At 41.8% G+C, this 20472-nt stretch overlaps 2 protein-coding genes across 3 annotated transcripts in view; both read right to left on the bottom strand.

Moving 5' to 3' along the window:
• Nucleotides 1-20472, bottom strand: part of kcnt2b (potassium sodium-activated channel subfamily T member 2b) — a 179567-nt gene that overhangs the window by 115354 nt on the left and 43741 nt on the right. The gene's annotated exons all lie outside the window — the stretch shown is intronic.
• Nucleotides 12035-12545, bottom strand: LOC148820897 (Krueppel-like factor 9). The gene is given in 2 exon segments (XM_088932331.1): nucleotides 12035-12356; nucleotides 12358-12545. Coding segments are annotated over 2 exon segments (510 nt in total).

Here is a 20472-nt window from a genome sequence, read left to right as displayed (position 1 = left end):
GATCTGTCTTTACTTGACCTGAGGCATGCTGTCAAATTCTTCCATTGTAAACATTAGTGAAATATTAACTTATTATGTTAGACTGTTCCCTTTCATGTTCTAAAGGCTTCTGTTATTATTTCTAAGAGACTTTGCTTCACCTTTTACTATTTTATGTTTCTGTTTGTAGTTATAAATAACCTTCAATTTTGTCTCTTTCCATCAAAGTCTGTTTTCCCTGCTTTCCTGAACATGTGCAGTAAACCTTTGCTCTGGCTGTACAGTTTTAAAATACCATTAGAACACAGCACATTGTAATCACATGCTACCTCTGTCCTAATTTATTGGAATCACTGAAGGAATACATGCATTCACACCAGTAAGTCTTGGACAAAAGTAGTAAGATGCAGTCCTTAACAATCCGTTGTAGGGGTTTTGTGCATTTACTGGGACAATTATTAATTGTAGCAGTAAGTCACAAAATGATTCTTTGATGGATATTAGAAAACCGACCTTGCAGGATAACTCAGCAACGCACACACACGGACACTAATACACAACAATACATTTATTAATACATAAAATGTGCATACAATATAAACATAACAGATCTTAAGAGTGAGTGTTAGCAGAATACAAAAGGTATATATTCAATAATGAAGAGTTACAAAGCAAGAGGGACATACATTCAGTATACCATTCATTTATACCGTTTTGTAAATTAACTTTGATTACAACTTCTACACTAGATACTTGCAAGCAAGTACGTCACTCATAGGAATTAAATTGATATCAACTCAGGTTGAGGTAACAATTGAATTCTCGAGCTGCAATGCAGAATGTTGAATACTCATCCAATCTGTGTGGATTCAGATCTCCTGCGGACACAAGGGGACAGCGTCAGGCTGTTGATGAGTCCAATCAGCATCCTCTGGCCTGGTGCCAGGCATTGCTGATTCTGCGTGATGTGGGAGAGAAGGAGGGAGAGATTCCTGCTGCGACGCACTGGAAGTGGGCTCTCTGAAGACCGGCTAGTTAGTCCTGGCTTTACTAGCGAGAGTTTGAGCATATGGAAAGTGACTGCGGGTCCAAGCAAGTCACACTGTTTAGACGGGAAGAAGACCGGTTCGATCCTGATGTAGCACTAGTCCTGAATACTGATATTCAGTTGTCGACAGTTCCAACAGTAGTTAATTCGTTGATCTGGCGAGCATTCAAGGTGGGGTACCAGCGGTTCACGAGGCTTGCTGCTGGGCTAACCTTGGGCGGATCCTTTGGTTATACGCGGGCGACCTCCATTCTTGACTCTTAGAACAACATAAAGTCCTGGCACTCGGACACACTGGCCGTCACGTGATTGTCTGAGATGAGTCTGAGAATGTCCTGGAGGAGCCCCTTTCTGGGCCCTGTGCTGCCTGTTTTATCTGGAGGAACTACGGTCGTTCATTGGTTGAATGTTCTGCGGGCATTCGAGACCCACGTGGGGTTACCCTGCCCTACCAGTTCCTGATTGGCTGATCGAGGTGGACGATGAGTAACCACGCCCTCTGACATTAGGGTTGTAAACAACCTCGGATGCGACTCTCCCAAGGAATCTCCTAGACAGTAAGGCGCCAGAGATTACCATTTATTAGGGTGGCTGGTGAATCTCAGCCTTGGGAGCTGTTCCTGATCAGGAAACTCTATCAGCTAGAAAAACACCTTAAATGTGAACCAAATGGAATGGCCTCTCTGTATCCAGCACCACTGAGATGAGGGAGAGAGAGACTAGCAAGGGAGCACCAAACTATATTTTTAATAAGCCTTGCAGCTACACCCTAATATTTCAGTTTTATTTGACAACCCTCAATGGCTTTTCTCCTATTAGAAATGTTTTTCCAACAATAACCACTTTTTCTTCTGCACGTACATACCTGATTTTATTATATGACATTGTGGCATAGTCCTAATAACAAGCCCTTTGAATATCTGAGCCATATAGAATCTATGAGACCCCAGCGTCTTTATGCATGGTGCTTCTCCTCCACTTCTTACTTCTTTCTGGTCTCTCCAGAATGCTCTAAAACTCCACCTGAGAGATCAAATCATACTAAAAACTCTGCAAGTTCAAAAATATCTAATGTCATACAGCAAACTGAGGAAAACCTAGCCAACTTCAAATCAGCCCAGTGTCAGCATACATGAAATTGTACACTGGCTTTTAGGGGATTCCAGTCACTAATGGCAAAGCCCTGACTGGAAGCAGCAAGCTCTAGACTTCAACCAGATAACTGTATAATGCCTCTGAAAAACCAACCCTAAAGGAATCAAGGAGAACTGTTAATCCACAAACTAGCCTTCATGCATCTAAAAAACACCATTTGAAAGAAAACAGTTATTGGAAACAGAATTGCAATGCACTGAAATTGAATGAATGTAGTGTACCTGAGGAAGCAGCCATAACTTTATCTTTCTGCCTCCATTGAGAAGGGAGTGATCTTATTCTTTAAAGTACAGAGATGAAGACGGTGGTACTACAGTATAATATAAGAGACTGGTATGTCAGTCAGAGGATCTGTTTTGCTGAAGTGTTTTCAGAAAGTACCATGAAATACACTGCCTGTATGATAGTGCACAAAGACAAGAGAGTTTAATGGTAGGTAGGCTGCCCTTTATGAAATTACCCTATGCAGATTCTTGCTTTCATGAACAGGGTCGATGCTGAACACAAGGTCCTGGAAAAGAGCCCCAGGCTATGTTCTGCAAAGTCTGAATGGAGATAAAATTGGAACTTGGAAATTGAAAGAAATAAAAGAAAAAATGTATTATATTAAAACACGAACTAGATAAAGGGCATACAAAATAAAATAAATATATGTACCTGAGCCATAGTCAAGGGTAATAAAAACTTTATTTTGCACCTACAATTGCCAAATGTAATTGTAGCCACATGTCTACTTTCAGAACAATAAGTTGACCTTGTTCCACTCAATACCTTTTCAGCTGAAAGAAAAAGAAAGTGTTTTTCTTTCACTAGCTTTGACCCACCCCAACTTCATTTTTTATCTCTCACTCCTAATTGTCTGCTCTCGAGTTCTGTTCTCCTTGCACCATCATTATCATGCGATCAAAGCTTTTGACTTTTAGAAGATTGCTAAACCCTGCCATTCCTCTCCTGTCTATTCATTTGCTGATGTGCCTCTGATTTCTTTTTAAAGAAAATAGCAGAGATTCTCCTATTATCCTCTTCTGATCTCAGCTAAAGACGTTAGCACTGCCTGTGTCACCTTAATACCTTAATACCTAATGTGTAGACCTAAGCCTGACAACATCAGAACATCAGAAAGGTCGTGAACAAGGGAAGATCGTTAAGTTGGTAGACTTGTTTCTTTAAAGATCCCACCCAGTTTTTTCAGGAAATATTCCGAAATATTCCAATCCATTTTCTAACCACTTTATCCAATGCAGGGGAGCTGGAGCCTATCTCAGCAAGCATCGGGCACAAGGCAGGATACACTCTGGAAGGGACGCCAGTCCATCTCAAGGCTCCAGACAATCAGGTTCAGCAATATCAAATTCAATCTGAGTCAAGAGCAGCCTTTTGCTGTCAATCCTAAATGTCCCTCAGAGTGCAGAATCCAGGAACAAAATCTGCAGGAGCCAGGCACAGCTCCACTCTACATGGGTGAGTTGGTTCCATTCAGCAAGTGGAGATCTGAGCCCAACTGAGTAACTGGTATGGAAGAAGAGCAGCAACAGAAATGCAGCACTAGCTGATTGAGCTAATTATTTTTTTCCAGTTTCTGTCAGAATGGATTCTATTGTGAAAATAACAGCAATATGGAGCTTTTCAAGTGCAAAGCTGTACGTTCCAAGCCAATTTATGCTTTTGAGCATTTTCACCTTAGTGCAGGGTCATTGCAATACAGCTTTAAAGCAGCAAAAGAAGGTTGATACTGTCCATCGTTCCTTTTCTGAGTTGTATTAATCTGAGCCCAGTTCTGCAAGCAGGTAACTGGCCAAATTCAGATTGGTCCGGACCTTGTTTTTAAACTTGTCACTAAAGCACAATCGAATGTATATGACGCTTTTCATCAGGAAAGTGACTCCCAGAACAAATCCATCCATTTTCTAACTGCTTCGTTTAATTCTGGGTCACAAGGAAGCCAGAGCCTACCTCAGAAAGCAACGAGTGCAAGGCAGGATACACACTGGACAGGATGTCAGTCTATTACAAGGCAGACACAGGCATAGAAATATACACACACTCACGTCAGGGCCAATTTTCCCAGAAGCCAATTAACTTACTAGTACAGTATGTCTTTGGGCTGTGGGGGGATACTGGAGCACCTGTAGGAAACCCAGGTAGACACAGGGAGAACATACAGTACAAAACTCCATGCAGATAGCCCACCAGCCCTGCAAGGCAGCAATGCTAACCAATGCTCCACCCAGTGCCGCCCAGTCAGATTAAATTAACTTACTTTACATCAGAAAGGAGAGGAACAGATTTTTGGATTGATACACTACTCTGTCTTTCTAGTGCCCTGCTTAAAGGGATTCTGATCACTAGAAAATTGAAAACCATGACACTGACTGCTCTGTTTCATTCTTGGGATTAACAATTTGTGAGGTGCTTTTCCATTTTTTATGACTGTGGAACAGCTCACGTCTGAAGCCCTGAAATTGAGAGAGAGGGTACATTTGACTTTACATCAGGGTCTCTTTACTTTATATCTTCAGCTGATATTTCCACCAGGATGCTGCACATAACATTTGAATCTCTTCTAGAAACAAACCTCTTGCACTATAGTTATCAAGTCCAAATCAAGCATTAATGATAAGAAGCTCATTCCTCCATTGTGGCAGGGTCACATGTACTAACTGAAATGCAGCTGGGAAGGGTGGTGATACAGTCTAAATCGACTGACTGGCATGAGCATCCAGATGCATGAGTGTCAATACTCAGCCTATCCTGGGACTCACCTTCAGCCAAAAATCCCAATCCTCTTTCTTCTGCTCACTTCACACATTCCATCTCATGCCCTTCTGACAGTGCCTGAGTGTGATCCCCTCATGTTGTTCAGAAAATATATTTCTCGTAATAGCTGATGTACTAGCAGGGATTTGGACACAGATGTACATCACACAACAGTAAATGACAACAATTCAGCACTCTTTTGCATTATCATATTATCAAACCATAGCAAAAGCAAAACATATTGGAGTAAAACATTACAGGAAGAAGATGGTGCTGAAAAATGTTACACCATTTCACTTGGGCCTATGCAACCTGACCAAAATCTGATCATGCAGACAAAAGGATGTTAACCCAGCTAAAACCAAATAAAAGTTCATGTCCTAAAATACCTCTCTTAAGTCCAGCCTACACGCCAGGTTTTTCAAACCTTTTGAAAACACAAAAAAGCCTTTAGGAAAATGGAATGATTTGACAGCATTTCACCCTGGAGCAGCCTCTGAATCTGTGACATATGCTTTGTGATTTTGGGGACAGAACAGATTACTAAACTAAGTGAATACAGCATAGCAAAACAATGAAATGCTGGCTCTAAGCATTTTCTTGCCTACAGTGCAGAGTGAGGATTTTCTTTCAGAGTGATGGGCTGCAATCACACCTCTCTCCTCTCTACCAGAAACACACAAGAGAGGGACAACAATAAGTCAGCCAGCAGCCAAATCTTCGACACGTATCCCTCAGGGAAAACGCACAGCACAAATGAAACAAAATTAAAGCCATTTATAACATCCTGCTCTGCTAAACCTTGACAGTAAGTAAGTGTGATCAACAACTCTTTACTGAACCTTCCTTGAGGGATCTGACTGGTGGCTGGTGTTTTAAAGGGAAATACTGTCCACAGAATCTGCTTTTTGCTGTTGCTTTCCTTGTGACTTTTCTGGAGGTCCTAATTAGGGTTTTATGATATGTACTACTATAGTATATAGTAGGGAAAAGAAAAGCATATGATGTACAAATGGTTTCATTTGTACTTCATCCTGAAGTCCTGAATATGGTTACAGTATATGAATTATCATCCTCCAGACATCTGATCTCTACAATCTGTAGCACTGATGGTGCTTAGATGGTATGTACAGTACAGCAACTTCTTTGTTAATCAAAAAATTCTCCAACACCTGAGATATCTACACATGTATGCACAACCTCAACTCTAACCCTAATATGACCTAGAAACTTAATTCTAATGCATAACATACTGTAGCACTAACCTTAAAACAGTAGTAGGTAGGTACAAATTACAGATTACAGATTACTTTTTGTTACACTGGGAACGTCTACAGACCAGTAACCCATGATTGTGTAAAATTTGAAAAACTAGGTGAAATTCTTGTGGAAAAATTAGAAAAACTTTACTAACAAATGCAGATGAACATAATACCAATTTAGCATAATACCACCACTATGGAATTCAGGCAATTTAAATGTGAACTTCTGTGGGTATTTTTTTTGTTGGAATAGTCAGAGAACAGAACATTGCATTGAAGGCAAGTGACAGCCTAGAAGACAAGTGAGGTAGGTAACAAAAAGTGCAGACAATATAAATAAATGAGTCTTCCTAACCCAATTATCCATGCTAATCTGTCACATTTGATTAGACTCAGAGATATTTGAGGACACTCAATTGATTAGGAAGGCATAGGTTTTGGCCAGGCAGTGGTCAAACCTTTTCATTAAATCATAGGAGCTGTCACACTTGAACCTTTAGACTTAGTCTAAATGATCAGAACAATATGCTAATCAAGAGGAAAACAGACACAACAAATGATGCTTGTGCCTTTTTGTAAATGGCTCAGACTCACAATGTTTCTTGAAGCACAGCAAGATCACTGACACATTAATTCTCTACTGCTCCTAAATTTCCATAAACAAGCTGGGGCCAGGGTGTTTAAGTCAGCTCTATTTACCTTCAGGAGCTGCAGCAGATCAGAAATCTAATCTGAAGACCCACTTAGACATGACCAGTTTATAGCTTGCTTGCTTTTTTTTTTCTATAAGGGGTGAAGAAGCTGTCCTGAAGAGCATGTCACATCCCCAAGAGAATTTGTCACATCCCTGACACAGAGAACACTGCTGTCAGGAAGTTACTAATCGAAAGACCTCCATTACCTAAACAAATGTGCCAATATGTGAGGTATATGATCATTTAAAATGTTGTTGTTGTTTCTGTTTTATAAATTTGCTTTAGATATAACTGTAATGGGTGGCACGATGGTGCACTGGTTAGCATTGTAGCACTGGGGCCTCGGTTCAATTTCAGATCTGGGGTGCTGTGCTCATGAGGGTTTTCTCCAGGTGCTGCAGTTTCAATACACAATCCAAAAACATACTGGTAGGTGAATTGTACTCTTGGAAAACTGCCCCTGGTGTTGTGTGTGCCCTGTGATGGACTGGCATCCTCTACAGTATATGCCCTGCCTTGCGCCTGTTGCTTGCCAGGACAGGTTCCAGTTCCCCTGTGACCCTGAATTGGATGAAGAGGTAGAAGATGAATAGATTAATATAACCATAATTTCAGCTACAGTGAACAGATATATGGAAAAGGTATTAAGAATGCAAAGTGGAAGCCAGCACAATTTTTTCATTTTATACCCACCCATAAAATCTGGAATCACCGATTGTTTCTTTAGATCACAGCAACAACCACATAGAGAGAATAAGAATCGAAGGACCAGTTCCACAAATCTGACATTCATCTTTTTAACATGCTGTGAGCTCTACAGTGCCTGACAGGAGAGTAAGTGCCAATTGGAGAAGAGAAAGATCCATTAATGACACCATTGACATCCTACAGAAGACCAGGATGTCTACGGAGTTGCTGTTTTTCAGTTAAGAAAGCCCTGGCTGACTATGTAAACCCCATCCTGGTAGCAATGAGCCAAATGCTTTGAAAATCCCAGTACCCAGTACCAACTGACATGCTTCATGCTTCAGGCTCAAAGTAGCAGCAGCTGGGCCATAGATCTCGATCTGCGCTGGGAGCGATTATCTTAACTGTCCCACTCATTGCATGAGTGCTAAGGGCAAATAGAACCAGAAAGTCATAACAGGAGTATAAAACACCTAACAGCCTCACAGAAGGTTTCACCAGACACCTGGCATACTGTATATTGTAATTTGTGACATTATTCTCTACATACATTAGTGTTTTATTTTTTTACATGAAGTCCTGTCTTAAACTGAAAACATGAAGACATACTATAGACTCAAAAAGGCAATGCAGACATACAGTTGTATGCAAAAGTTTGGGCACCCTTGGCCATATTACTGTACATGTTGTTCTTGATTTTCTAAGTGAAAAGAAGTTAACACAACCTCTGCAGCGAACAAACTTAAACTTGACATATTTCTGCAAATTTTAATACACAGTTACTATTTATTTGCTGAATTTAACAAAAAAAATAAAACAGTATATGTGGCATGCGCAAAACCTTGGGCACCCTTCAGTCAGTACTTAGTAACAGTACTTAGTCTATTCTTGCTTTAGGAATTTTTTCCCACTCTTCCTTCCAGAATGCTTCTAGTTCAGAAATATTCGTAGGTCGTCTTGCATGCACTGCATGTTTGAGATCTACCCACAGATTTTCAATAATATTCAAATCTGGGGATTGTGAAGGTCATTCAAAAACCTTAATCTTTTGTTTCTTGAAGTAGTTCATGGTTGATGTTAAGGTACTGTATGTTTTGGATCATTGTCTTGTTGTGTTATCTAATCTCTTCAGCTTCAGTTTCTTCACTGACTGTGGGACATTAGCTTCTGGGATTTGTTAATACTTAGTAGAATCCATTTTTCCCTCTACCCGCACAATATTTCCTGTGTCACTGGCTGCCACACAACCCCAAAGCATAACAGATCCACCCCCATGCTTAACAGTTGGCAGGATGTTCTTTTCTTAAAATGCTTCTCCTTTTTTTCTCCAAACGTTTGTGACCTTTGGTGATTGTAGTCAAAGAGTTCACTTTTTACTTCATCAGACCACAACACTTGGTTCCAAAACGCCTCTGGCTTTTTAAAGTGTTGTGTTGCATACTTCAGACATTGACTTTTGTGATAAGATCGCAGATAAAGTTTCTTTCTGGTGAGTCTTCCATGCAGATGTTTGTGTTTGTGTTTGTGCAAGCAATGCTGTACAGTGGACCGATGCACCACTACTCCTGTGCCAGCTAAACCTTCCTGCAGGTCCATTGCAGTGAAATGGGGGTTTTGCTTTGCATTCCTGACCAGTCTACAAGCAGTTCTACTGGAGATTTTTCTTGGTTTTCCAGATCTTGTCTTGAATTCAACAGTTCCCCTTAACTACGATTTCTTAATGACATTTCAGACAGTGGTAATTGCAAGCAGGAAGCATTTAGATATGTTTTTATAGTCTTCCCCTACTTTGTAAGTATGAGTATGTGTCGGTGTACGTGTACCCTGAGCTGGACTGGCATCCCATCCAGGGTGTATCCTGCCTTGTGCCTGTTACTTCATGGGATAGGTTTCGGCTCCCCCGTGACTTTGATTGAAAGCTCTGATAACTTGTTAAAAAAATGAATGGGCGAAATGGAAATGCAGATTAGACAAGTATAAAAGAATCCTGAATGATAAAGAAAAGCATTCAAGTCAACAATGTCGGAAACGTTAGCATGCCTGAAGAAACAGACCCTCAGAGAGAATAAGCGGCATCCCTCTGTTCCTAATACTTCACATACACCCAGGTAAAGTATTAAGTATTCAGGCTGAAACCTTAATAACCTACAATAAGTCTTACACTTACAGTCCCGGTTACCAGAGTTATGCTGTCATATATCTGAGGAGGATGTACTTACAGTAGACAGCAGTGTCTTGTCATATGAATTGGATACTTATTTTCACATCTCTCCCCCCTTCCTCCACCATCCTTCCCTTCTTGTCATCCGCCCCCACCCCCAGCACTCCCTCCACAAACTGCCTGCAAGCAGTCGCGCTGTGAGGCTGAAAAGGGAACGCGCGGCCACTGTTGCCATGGCAGCCCGGCTGTAACTGCCTAATTGCTCGGAGGTCTGCCGTTTGATGATGTGCTAACCTGAACTGCCATCTGATCTCTCCAACACGCAGCACAGGGGCCGTCAAAACAGCAGCGCCGGCTGGCACCGAGAGCGCTTCCCTTTCAGTCTCTCACTGAACTCACCACACAGAGTCAGACAGATAATGTTCTGTTCCCCCCCCCCACCCAACAGAAAAAAAACCTGCCAGAGTAAATCTTTTTTTACCATGAGCAATCTACATGCTCTTATTTTACACAACATGAGCCTTTCTTTTGCGGCTGGAAAGCACCCAGTTCACAATTGCTTTCTTGTCCATCGACATGCAAATTGTTTTAGATCATCCAGCCATCTTCTATCCACTTTATACAGTTCAGGGTTGCGGCGAAGCCTATCCCAGCAAGCACTGGGGCAAACCAGGGGACACGCTGGAATAGATGCCAGTTCTTAGGAGAGTAGACACAGACACATATGTGTACACACTCACACCAGGGCCAATTTTCCCAGAAGCCAATTAATCTATTTTGAAGCAATTAAAGACAAAACTAATGTAAACACATTACACAGGCAGGATTTACCTCTAAGTGAGGAGCTGACAAGCAATAATCAACTGATCCAGCCATATCCCGAGTTTTTATTTTTTACTTTGTATGGTTTTTCTGTATTTCACAGGGAATGGGAAATATTTAGATCTCACACTTTCATTTTGTTTTCAGGAAGGCACACAGAAGCACTAGTCAGTCAAGAGCATACACTGGCCTAGAAAAATATTATACCAGCCAACCCTAACCTGGGAGATTGTTCTAACAAATGGTAAGTAGACAAGTGTTGAGCTCCATTCCTAAAGTGGAACTTTTGAAAATTTTGCAGGTGCTGTTCTAAAATACATTCAGAGCTCCTTTTGCAAGAAAGTTTCTCCAAGACTGGTCTGAGAAAATCACTGACTGGGATGTTTCTGCTTCAATGTTTGCCTATGGCAATGGAGGATGTATACTTGACTTATTGAAATATTGCCTCAGGCAACAAACATAAACCACACAGCTTTCACTGGTAGGTAATCTACTATTTAGATTTTAAAGGTTTTGTATGTTCCTGTTGGGCCTTTTTGAAACACTGGATACAAGATTTCAGCCTCATTGCAGGCAAGAGAACTAGGGCCAGTTTCACAAAAAACTTTACTTTTCATTTTTCCCTTAAGTGTCCCTGAAGTGCAACTTATGATCTTATGATCAACTTATGAAGAGGAGTCAGTATAAACTCCATCCATCCATCTTCTAACCGCTGTTTCCAGTTCAGGATCACCTGTCCATCGTAGAGCACATATAGACACAGATAAACACTCACGCCAGGGCCAATGTTCTTAGAAGCCAATTAACCTACTATACTAGTATGTTTTTGGACTGTGGGAAGACACTGGAGCACCCAGAGGAAACCCACATGAATACATGGATACAAACTCCAAACAAATAGCACCACAGGAACTGAACCCAGGACCGCAGCGTTCTGAGGCAGTAATGCTAACATCTGCATCTTTAAATGTATCAGAAAATCCAGGCTTTGTGTCTCCAATGTAATGAGTTTGGAATTTCAGCCTACAATCCACTGGTGTCCTTAGCACAGATGTAAGTTCAGCCTTTACAGATGACTTATAAGGCAGCTCATCTCAGATTAATTCTGGTCATTTACAATTAGGGCAACTCAATTTCTTAATGTTTCCTCCCTTATGAATTCAGTGAAAACCTGTTTAATACAGTTCCAATGTACTGTATACGTTCTATGACATCTAAACTGACTATGCCTGCTTTTTTTTCTGTTTACAAGCAGAACATAGAAACTATGTGGCCAAGAGCACATGTTAATGAGAATCGGCCTGACATGTTTATTACTAGAGTTATATGTAATTGGACTCATGGTAAAGAGGATTAACCATTATCATCTTGTCCTCTGGTCTGGGTGCAACTTGTTATTCTTGGCCAATTTTAAATTAGCTGTTGCACATTAAATACACATTAAAGACATTCATGGTTAGCACAGTTCCTACTTTTGATGGCTAAAATATTGTAGCGCTCTCGGGTTCACGTGGGTATGAGCCCTCAGATGTGTGGATTTCCCGTAGACCTTGTCGCAGCCCTCGAAGGAACAGGGGTGTCGTTTCATGGGTGAGCGGGCGAGGCCGGCAACCTCTCTGCCCTCCGCCCCGCCCTGCTGCCCCACGGTCAGCGTGGAGGAGGGGGTTGGTGTGCCAGAGTCCGACAGCGTGGTGGAGCCACTATTGCCACACGACAGGCTGCTGTCCGGGTTGCCCAGCGAGGAGTTACTGCTCTCTGAGTATGTGGACATGGGTCAGAACTTGCTGTGCAGTCTTCAGGTTCGCCCCGTCCTTCAGGGTCTCCCAAACCTCCCGGTCCTCGCTAGACCTCTCGGGCTCCCTGGGCTGCAGCAGGGGCTGCAGTCCCGCCAGCACCGGGAAGGGTCGGTGCTGCACGGGGCCGCTGGAGATGGAGACCAGGCACTCGGTGAAGTAGTCTGAGTACGTGAAGGCAGCCATGCCTACTGCTGGCCGCGGACCCACGGTTCCGTGTGGAATTTGCTGCTCCCGAAACTTCCGAACAGGGGGGACCCGGCCGGCCCAGTTCTGCCCCGGTGCATCTCCGCTAGAGCTCCGCTAGGGCCCATCCCCGAACCACACCGCTCCGCCCGTGCTCACAATGAATGCCATGATCGCGGGGCCCCGGCTCACCTTCTGGACACACACTTCCACAATACCCGTGCTGCTCCATCTGGCTCTCACCCACTCCCCCGTGAAGCGACACCTCTGCTCCTTTGAGGGCTGCGACAAGGTCTACGGGAAATCCTCGCATCTGAGGGCACATACCCACGTGAACCCAAGAGCGCTACATTGGTGTCAGAGTGGGATGGGATAGCCCTTCGCCGACGACGGCGAATTAAGTGGGGGAGACATATAAAACATATTGGTGCAGCACTGTCAACTGTACTCTGTGCAACACAGATATTCCTCCCTCCCAGAGGAAACAGAGACTATTAATTGGTGAATGATATTTATGGAGATGTGGGGGAAAATTATCTTTCCATTTTGGCCCTAAAGAAACTAAAAGGGATAGAGTTCCATCTGGCTTTGTCATGGTGAGTTCTTCTCCAGCTGAACAGCACACAGTCTTCTCATTGATGTTTTCGGCTTGCAAGTGCTGGAAGCACACCAGTAAAGCACAGCATTCAGTGTGCACCCAATAGGCTATTGAGTAGCGTGCTTTGCTAATTTAAGCCCCCATCCCCTTTCCTTGGCACCAGCTTCTTTCAGGACCGTTTATTCTTCTTGCTCAAACATTGATTATAAGTGATAATAAACAGACACAAAACAAAGAGCCATTTCCAATGGCATGTTTCACTGGAAAAAAATGAGAAAGGAGAGAACAGCCAGTGGAAAAGCAGATTGTCTCCAGCTATTTCATTAAGGACATATAAACAAAGCTGTCCATTGTATCTACTGTAGCCATCTAACGAAACACACTACTTTGTTTACTTGATGTGACACAGCTACCCAAGCATGCTTGCTTGTGTGCACTGAAGAGAGAGTGAGACTGCGAACCGTTGATCTGTTTTATCAAAACATGACTAGGTCTTAACAAAACCTCATGGCCCTATGACAAGCACTAAATTCCCCTCATCAATCAAGTTAGAAGCTATTCAACAGCTGTCCTTGCCTTGAGTTCAGCATAGTCTCTGTGCAGAAATGCAGCTAATATCCTTAAATATGAATTCCATCAAGAGAGCCATGTTTACACCTTGTCTTACACTTTTCTCATTGAACATTTGACCTGACCAGTGTTGCCAGCAAAGTCCCAGGATCCTCTGTTACAGCTTTGTGATTAGATAATTTCATTAAACTTTCTCTTGTTTCTCAGTGGTACTCATAAGAACATAAGAAAGGCTGCAAGTGAGAAGCAGCTATTTGGCCCATCTACAATAGCTCACTTGGTTTTAAGTTTAATTGATCTCATCCAGTCTTTTCTTGAAAGAAGCCAAAGTCTCCAACAATATAACTGAATAGCTTGTTCCAGGCTCTTACAACCCATATGTGTAAAACAAAATGACTCCCAGTCACAATTCTAAATATAGTTTTAACTTGGGTCCGCTGGTTCATGTATCACTGTTGATTCTGAAGAGATATAAGGGGTTAACTTTGCCAATAACTTTTGAAGATTTTGAATATTCAACCCCTAGTAGTCTTCTTAAGAAGATTCAGTTCTTCTACCCTGGCAGTGTATGACATTCATTTAATCTTGCAAATGTATCCTCTAGTCTCATTCCAGAGCTCATTATAAAATGGACACCCATTGACAATGGGCTGGTTTTTGCACTGATCTTGCCCGACCTACTGACCCTAACACCAGCTAGCAGATCGCTGGAAAACTCCACAGCGCCTCCCGGAGGCTGCACTGGAGTAGAGCAACCCACAGCGTTTGTAGTTCTCCAGCTTCTTTAAATTAATTAACAATTTATTAAATACACGGACACCATGAGAGAACTGTCATTAGTAAGTATAACCTGAGAAAACCTAATAAAAAGAATGATAAAAATAAAAAAAGACATGCCCAGGATTTCGTTTTCATTCACAGAGCAACACGATTAAGACACAGATAGAACATGTTCATTACCATTTGTTTTATTCATTCCAAATCACCACTTATTTTTTATATACCCATTCAATTTAGCTCAATCAAATCATGTGCCTCCTCTTTGCAACTCCATCACAGGCCGCTAGTGACATGACCGAGGCTTGAACCCGTGATCACAGAGCTCAAACCTGTGCTGGGGTGAGCATTTATGCTGGCTAGCCCATTTTTTAATAATACGCAATATTCAATAATAATACTACTGATCAACTATTAATATTGACTGAGCAGATTTTTGGTTTGTACTTGTATACCTATGCATTCACTGTTTCTAGGGAAACTGATGAAATTTTAACTGTGCTTTTATTCACAGGTTTGCTACCCCAAACTGTGCCATCATTTGTGATGTGATACATCTGGAATTGGGTTTGCAGCAGCAATCTTTAAGTTAGATCTAAGTAAGACATACACAAATGCAGCCGTAAGGTACAAACCCTGTGCTCATTTATTATGGTGTGAGTAAATTAATCACAACCATCAATTAATCCATTTTCTAATTCCTTTATCCAATTCAGGGTCGAGGGGGAGCTGATGCTTACCCTGCAAGCAACAGGCACAAGGCAGGATACTCCCTGGACAAGTTGTCCATCGCAGGACACACAGATACAAACACACATCCACTCACATCACGGCCAACATTCCCAGAAGCCAATTAACTGACCAGGATGTCTATGTACTGTGGGAGAAAACTGGAGCACCCAGGGGAAACCCACACAAACACGTTGGAGAATATGCAAATTCCACACAGACGGCAACCCAGCAATAGAACCCTGGACGCTGGTACTGTAAGGCAGTAATATTAACCACTGTGCCACCATGCTGCCCCAAGACTCAACCCCTGAGAATGAAATGTACCTGCTTTTATAGCCAGCAGCCATATCACTCTGCAACTCACAACTGGCAACCCACTGAAGCTCAGTAGGTGTGAGTCTGGTCAGTACCTGGATGGGGGACCTCCTGGATAAAACTAAGGTTGCTGCTGAAAGAGGTGTTAGTGGGGCCAGCAGGGAGCGCTCACCCTGTGGTCCATGTGAGCCCTAATACCCCAGTATAGTGACGGGGACACTATACTGTAAAAAGGTGCCGTCCTTCAGATGAAACATAAAACCGAGGTCCTCTCTGTTGTCATTAAAAATTCCAGCACATCACTTGAAAAGAGTAAGGGTGTAACCCCGGCGTCCTGGCCAAATTTCCCATTGGCCCTTACCAATCATGGCCTCCTAATAATCCCCATCTATGAATTGGCTTCATTACTCTGCTCTCCTCCCCACTGATAGCTGATGTGTGGTGAGCGTTCTGGCTCACTATGGCTGTCGTCGCATCATCCAGGTAGATGCTGCACATTGGTGGTGGAGGGGAGTCCCTTTTACCTGTAAAGCACTTTGAGTGGAGTGTCCAGAAAAGCGCTATATAAGTGTAAGCAATTATTATTATTATATTATTTTGTACCACTGCATCACCAAGTGCACTTCCAGTTGTGCACACTAGAGGCTGACATAACAACACCTCCACCATACCAAACAATGCCAGGGAAGGCCCAATGCACACCTGCCCTTTATTTGAAATAAATCAAAATAGACGATACTATACCCAAGAAGAATATAACCCAATGGCAACATCCATCCACTTTCTAAACTCTTTATCCATTACAGGGCCTGGGGGAAGCCAGAGACCATCCTGGCAAACAGGCGAAAGGCAGGATACACCCTAGACAGGTTAGCAGTCCATTGCAGGGAAGACATACACTCAGACCGGGGCTGTTTTCCCAGAACCCAATTAACCTACCAGTATGTCTTTGAACTGGGAGGAAGCCAGAGCACACAGAGGAAACCCATGAGAACATACACGTACATAGTCTGCCAAGACTTGAACCCAGGGCCCCAGCAAATGTGCCACTGAGCCACCCCAATGGTAACATATACATAGGTCTGGGCGATATGGCCAAAAACATTATCACGATAAAAATTGTCATATCAGTCGATATCGATAATTATCACGATAAATGTCAAATAATTATTTCTTTCAAGTTTAAAGGCAGATTTTTTCTCCTGAGTGAAAGTTGAAGAAACCAGACAGTTAATTGGTAAATTAAACAACTCTTTATTCTAAGAACACAACAAACACTTGCCAAACAGCAGAAACATTAAACAAATCTGAGGTAGAGAGTATTCAAGTCTTTTTTATGTCAAAATATGCATGAGTAAAATTTACAAAATAATTATCTTAATAGAAAAATTAAATACTGCAGTGTGATAAAACACACATAGAAGATGGCTCAGACAGACTGCAAATTTTTAAGTGCTTTAAAGGATCATATCAGAAGTAGTGGCGAAGAATGGCACCGTTTGCAGCTGCCGCTCTACCATCTCCCTACACTCTGCATACAGCCGAGGAAGTGCAGTCAGTGCAAAATGTTTCCGACCAGGTAGCTCGTATCTGGGGTCAAGGACTCTGATAAGCTTCTTGAATCCCTCATTTTCGACAGTGCTAATGGGAAGCATGTCTTTTGCAATGCAATATGCAACTGCATTTGTGATGTCTTCATGTCTTTTCGTTTTTTTGTCGTAAGGCACGGTGCTCGAAAATGATGCTACTATGGTTTGCTGCTGTGTAGTAGCACTGAATACTGGCCTGGTGCTTATAGATGGTCCCCTTCCACTAACAACACTAGTTTGTGACTGTAATTTTTTACTTTCTGCGTGTTCTAACGGGTGATGTTGTTTTAAATGGTGAAATAGGTTCGTGGTGTTGCCTGTCTTTGCCGGCACGGATCTGCGGCACAGTTTGCAGTGCACGCTGCTCTGTTTTATGTCTGATCGTAAAAACCCAAAATATCTCCAAATTACCGAAGTTGAATGACCTTTTCTGTCGACGATGTCATCGTCCTTCGAGCTGGTCGTTGGCAGCACTACATTTGCTTCAGTGTCGCTCATTTCTCCACTCTAACTACAATCCTGTCAGCCACCACCGTGTGGGTAAACAACACCACGTTAGCTGCCCGGTCTGCAACATGCACACGCATATCATGCGCAAAGCATAAATATATATATTGAACATTTATCGAACTTTTGTTAAAATTATATCGAGGAAAATTATATTGCGATAATTATCGTTATCGAATTATCGCCCAGCCCTACATATACATACTAAAAACAGCAATATCCAATTAGAAATGTTAGATATCAGACAACAGCCTGTAATTATTGGCCAAGTTCCACTTTTTTATACAGAACAAACTAATTGGAAGTTCTTTAATATCCACTGAGGATATGCATAATGATGGGACAGAGAGCTACAAAATTTAAATTGAGCAAGGCAAGGGAAATATGATCCAACATGTGGTTTAATTTTACTAATGATTTTAGTTTTAGTCTAAACATGCATGAAACTCTGCATAGTGAGATGCACTAACATTGTAAGTGTATAAAGTGATCTTGGAAACAGAATCACAAGATACAATCTGACTTTTGATATGCTCCAATTTAGAAAATCAATTGCAATTGTAGACTCTACAAGAGCAATGTTCTCAACTTCAATTAGGAGATGAAGAATTAGTGGAAAAAGAGATTCTATAATTAGGATATTTTATCTTCTTGTGTTGTTTCCCATGTGCCATAGTCTCAGATGATTTAAAACCCAGTAAGAGCAATAGACTGAGTGTTAAGCTGATGCAGTACTGTCAACCTACCCCTCCATTTGACCTTTGCTCTAAACAAAAATGAACAAGGGGGGAAACCTCATTAGGGAAAATAATTTATTTTGAGACATTTGTCAAGTGTCAGCAAAAAATAATTTTAAACAACAAATAAAAATACAAATTCTAGGCCTTTCTCAGAAATTACTTCAGTCAACAGTAAGAACTTGTTGGTCTGGGAGTGTGTATTCCATAGCCCTACATTCATACCATTTCCAGTTAGTACACAACACACAACAACAGGGAGACTGTGCAATTTAATCAATATCATTGTGTCTAGGCAAGTCGAAACCACAAAAAGCTCTTAAGATACTGTTCAGGTTAATTCAGTTAACCCTTGAAGTATGAGAGATAAAAACCTAGCCTAGAGATAGATTTTGTCTTTTTTTTTCCCTACAAGATAAACTAGGGTGGCATTGTGGGACAGTGGTTAGCACTGCTGCTAACAATGCTAGGGACCTAGGATGCATGGAGTTTTTATGTTCTGCCTGTGTTCGTCTGGGTTTCCTCCATTGTTGTGTATCTTAATAAAGAGCCGTTCTTATATTATTTTGACTATTTTATTAACTACACAAATCACGCCCTTATACCATATATTCCCGCCTTCTACTCTCTCGTTCTGTTGTGTCGCGATGTCTACTCACTAAACTACATCCCTTCCTTTGTTATTTTTAAAGTCCATAACTTTACCATACAATTGTAACAATTCTATATCAACACACAGTAAACGGTTATTAGCTATTACAACAAAATGTACAGTATGTAAAACCTTCCATTTCTATTCAACACATTCAACTTTTTTTCTTTTTTTACAACAATTTCTATGCGTACCAACTCAAATTTTAGTTCAATTTCTACTTAAGTCACTTCTAAATATCACCTCATTTCTAGCAGTCTAAGTAACATCTACATAGATAACACAAACAAAATAGGGCAATTTAACATTTGGAGAGCTATGCAAGTCCTATATTTTTAAATGTCTCTGTAACGAGCCAGTTTCCTGATAACCCTGCTACTTCTGGTTGTTACTTTACTTCTGGGTAAAGTTACTGGCTCTCCTATGGATGTACTCTCCACTGTCTGAGGACTCAGCATTTCCTGCACGTCAGAAAGTCCAGTATTCTCCGTCTTTTGGATGAGACGTAAAACCGAGGTCCTGACTCTCTGTGGTCATTAAAAATCCCAGGGTGTTTCTTGAAAAGAGTAGGGGTGTAACCCCGGCGTCCTGGCCAAATTTCCTATGCCTCCTAATAATCCCTCTCTATGAATTGGCTACATTACTTTGTTCTCCTCCCCCCCCCCCACACTCCGACGGCAGGCGGAGCGACGCGCCAGTTGGAGTATTCTCGTCGCATTTAATGGCAATGTCAGCTCAAAGATTTAGTTCAAACCACCAAATGGAGACGGGCGTGCCGACAAGCAGACCCTGCTGATGCGTGATTAACGCTAGGATGAGAGAGAAAGTCCAGTATTCTCAGCATTTTCTGTTTCTGCAGATTCAAAATCAAGATCCAATGGAGGAGCGTGTCGAAGATGTTTTACATTTCTCATTATTTTTGAGCCATCTTCCACATTCACTAACTCAAAAGAGTTACAAGAGGTGTTTCTCAATAACACATAGCGAGTGTCTTTGAACTTGGCATCCAATTTACCGTTGTCTAGGCCAGCCACAAACACTACATCACCGACCTTGGAGTTGTGATCCCTTGCTCAATGTGTCTGGTCTGCATATAATTTCATTTTGTCTGCGTACTTCCATGATGTCTATGGATATCTTTCGTCTTTTGAATGTCCCCCGGCTCTTCTTCTTTCTCTTCCACGTAAGGTAGTTTAGTCCGGATATCACGTCCAAAGGTAAGATTAGCTGGGGTTTCTCCAGATGCCCTGTGAGGTGTTGATCTATAAGCCAGCAGAATCTTAGGGAGTTCCTCTCTCCATTTTTTTCCTTCTGTCGCAGCTGCTCTTAAGGACTTTTTCAGGTATCTGTGAAATCTTTCAATTTTGCCATTACTTCTCGGATAGTACGGTGATGCAAAAATGTTTTTAATTCCACAGTTAGTCAGAAATGATTCAAACAACTGTCCTAT

Source organism: Atractosteus spatula, chromosome 14 (assembly GCF_055471065.1).
Source record: "Atractosteus spatula isolate fAtrSpa1 chromosome 14, fAtrSpa1.hap1, whole genome shotgun sequence".
In the NCBI taxonomy this organism is placed as follows: domain Eukaryota; kingdom Metazoa; phylum Chordata; class Actinopteri; order Semionotiformes; family Lepisosteidae; genus Atractosteus; species Atractosteus spatula.
The sequence above is the reverse complement of the archived record's forward strand: the minus strand, read 5'-3'. Positions and strand labels throughout refer to the sequence as shown.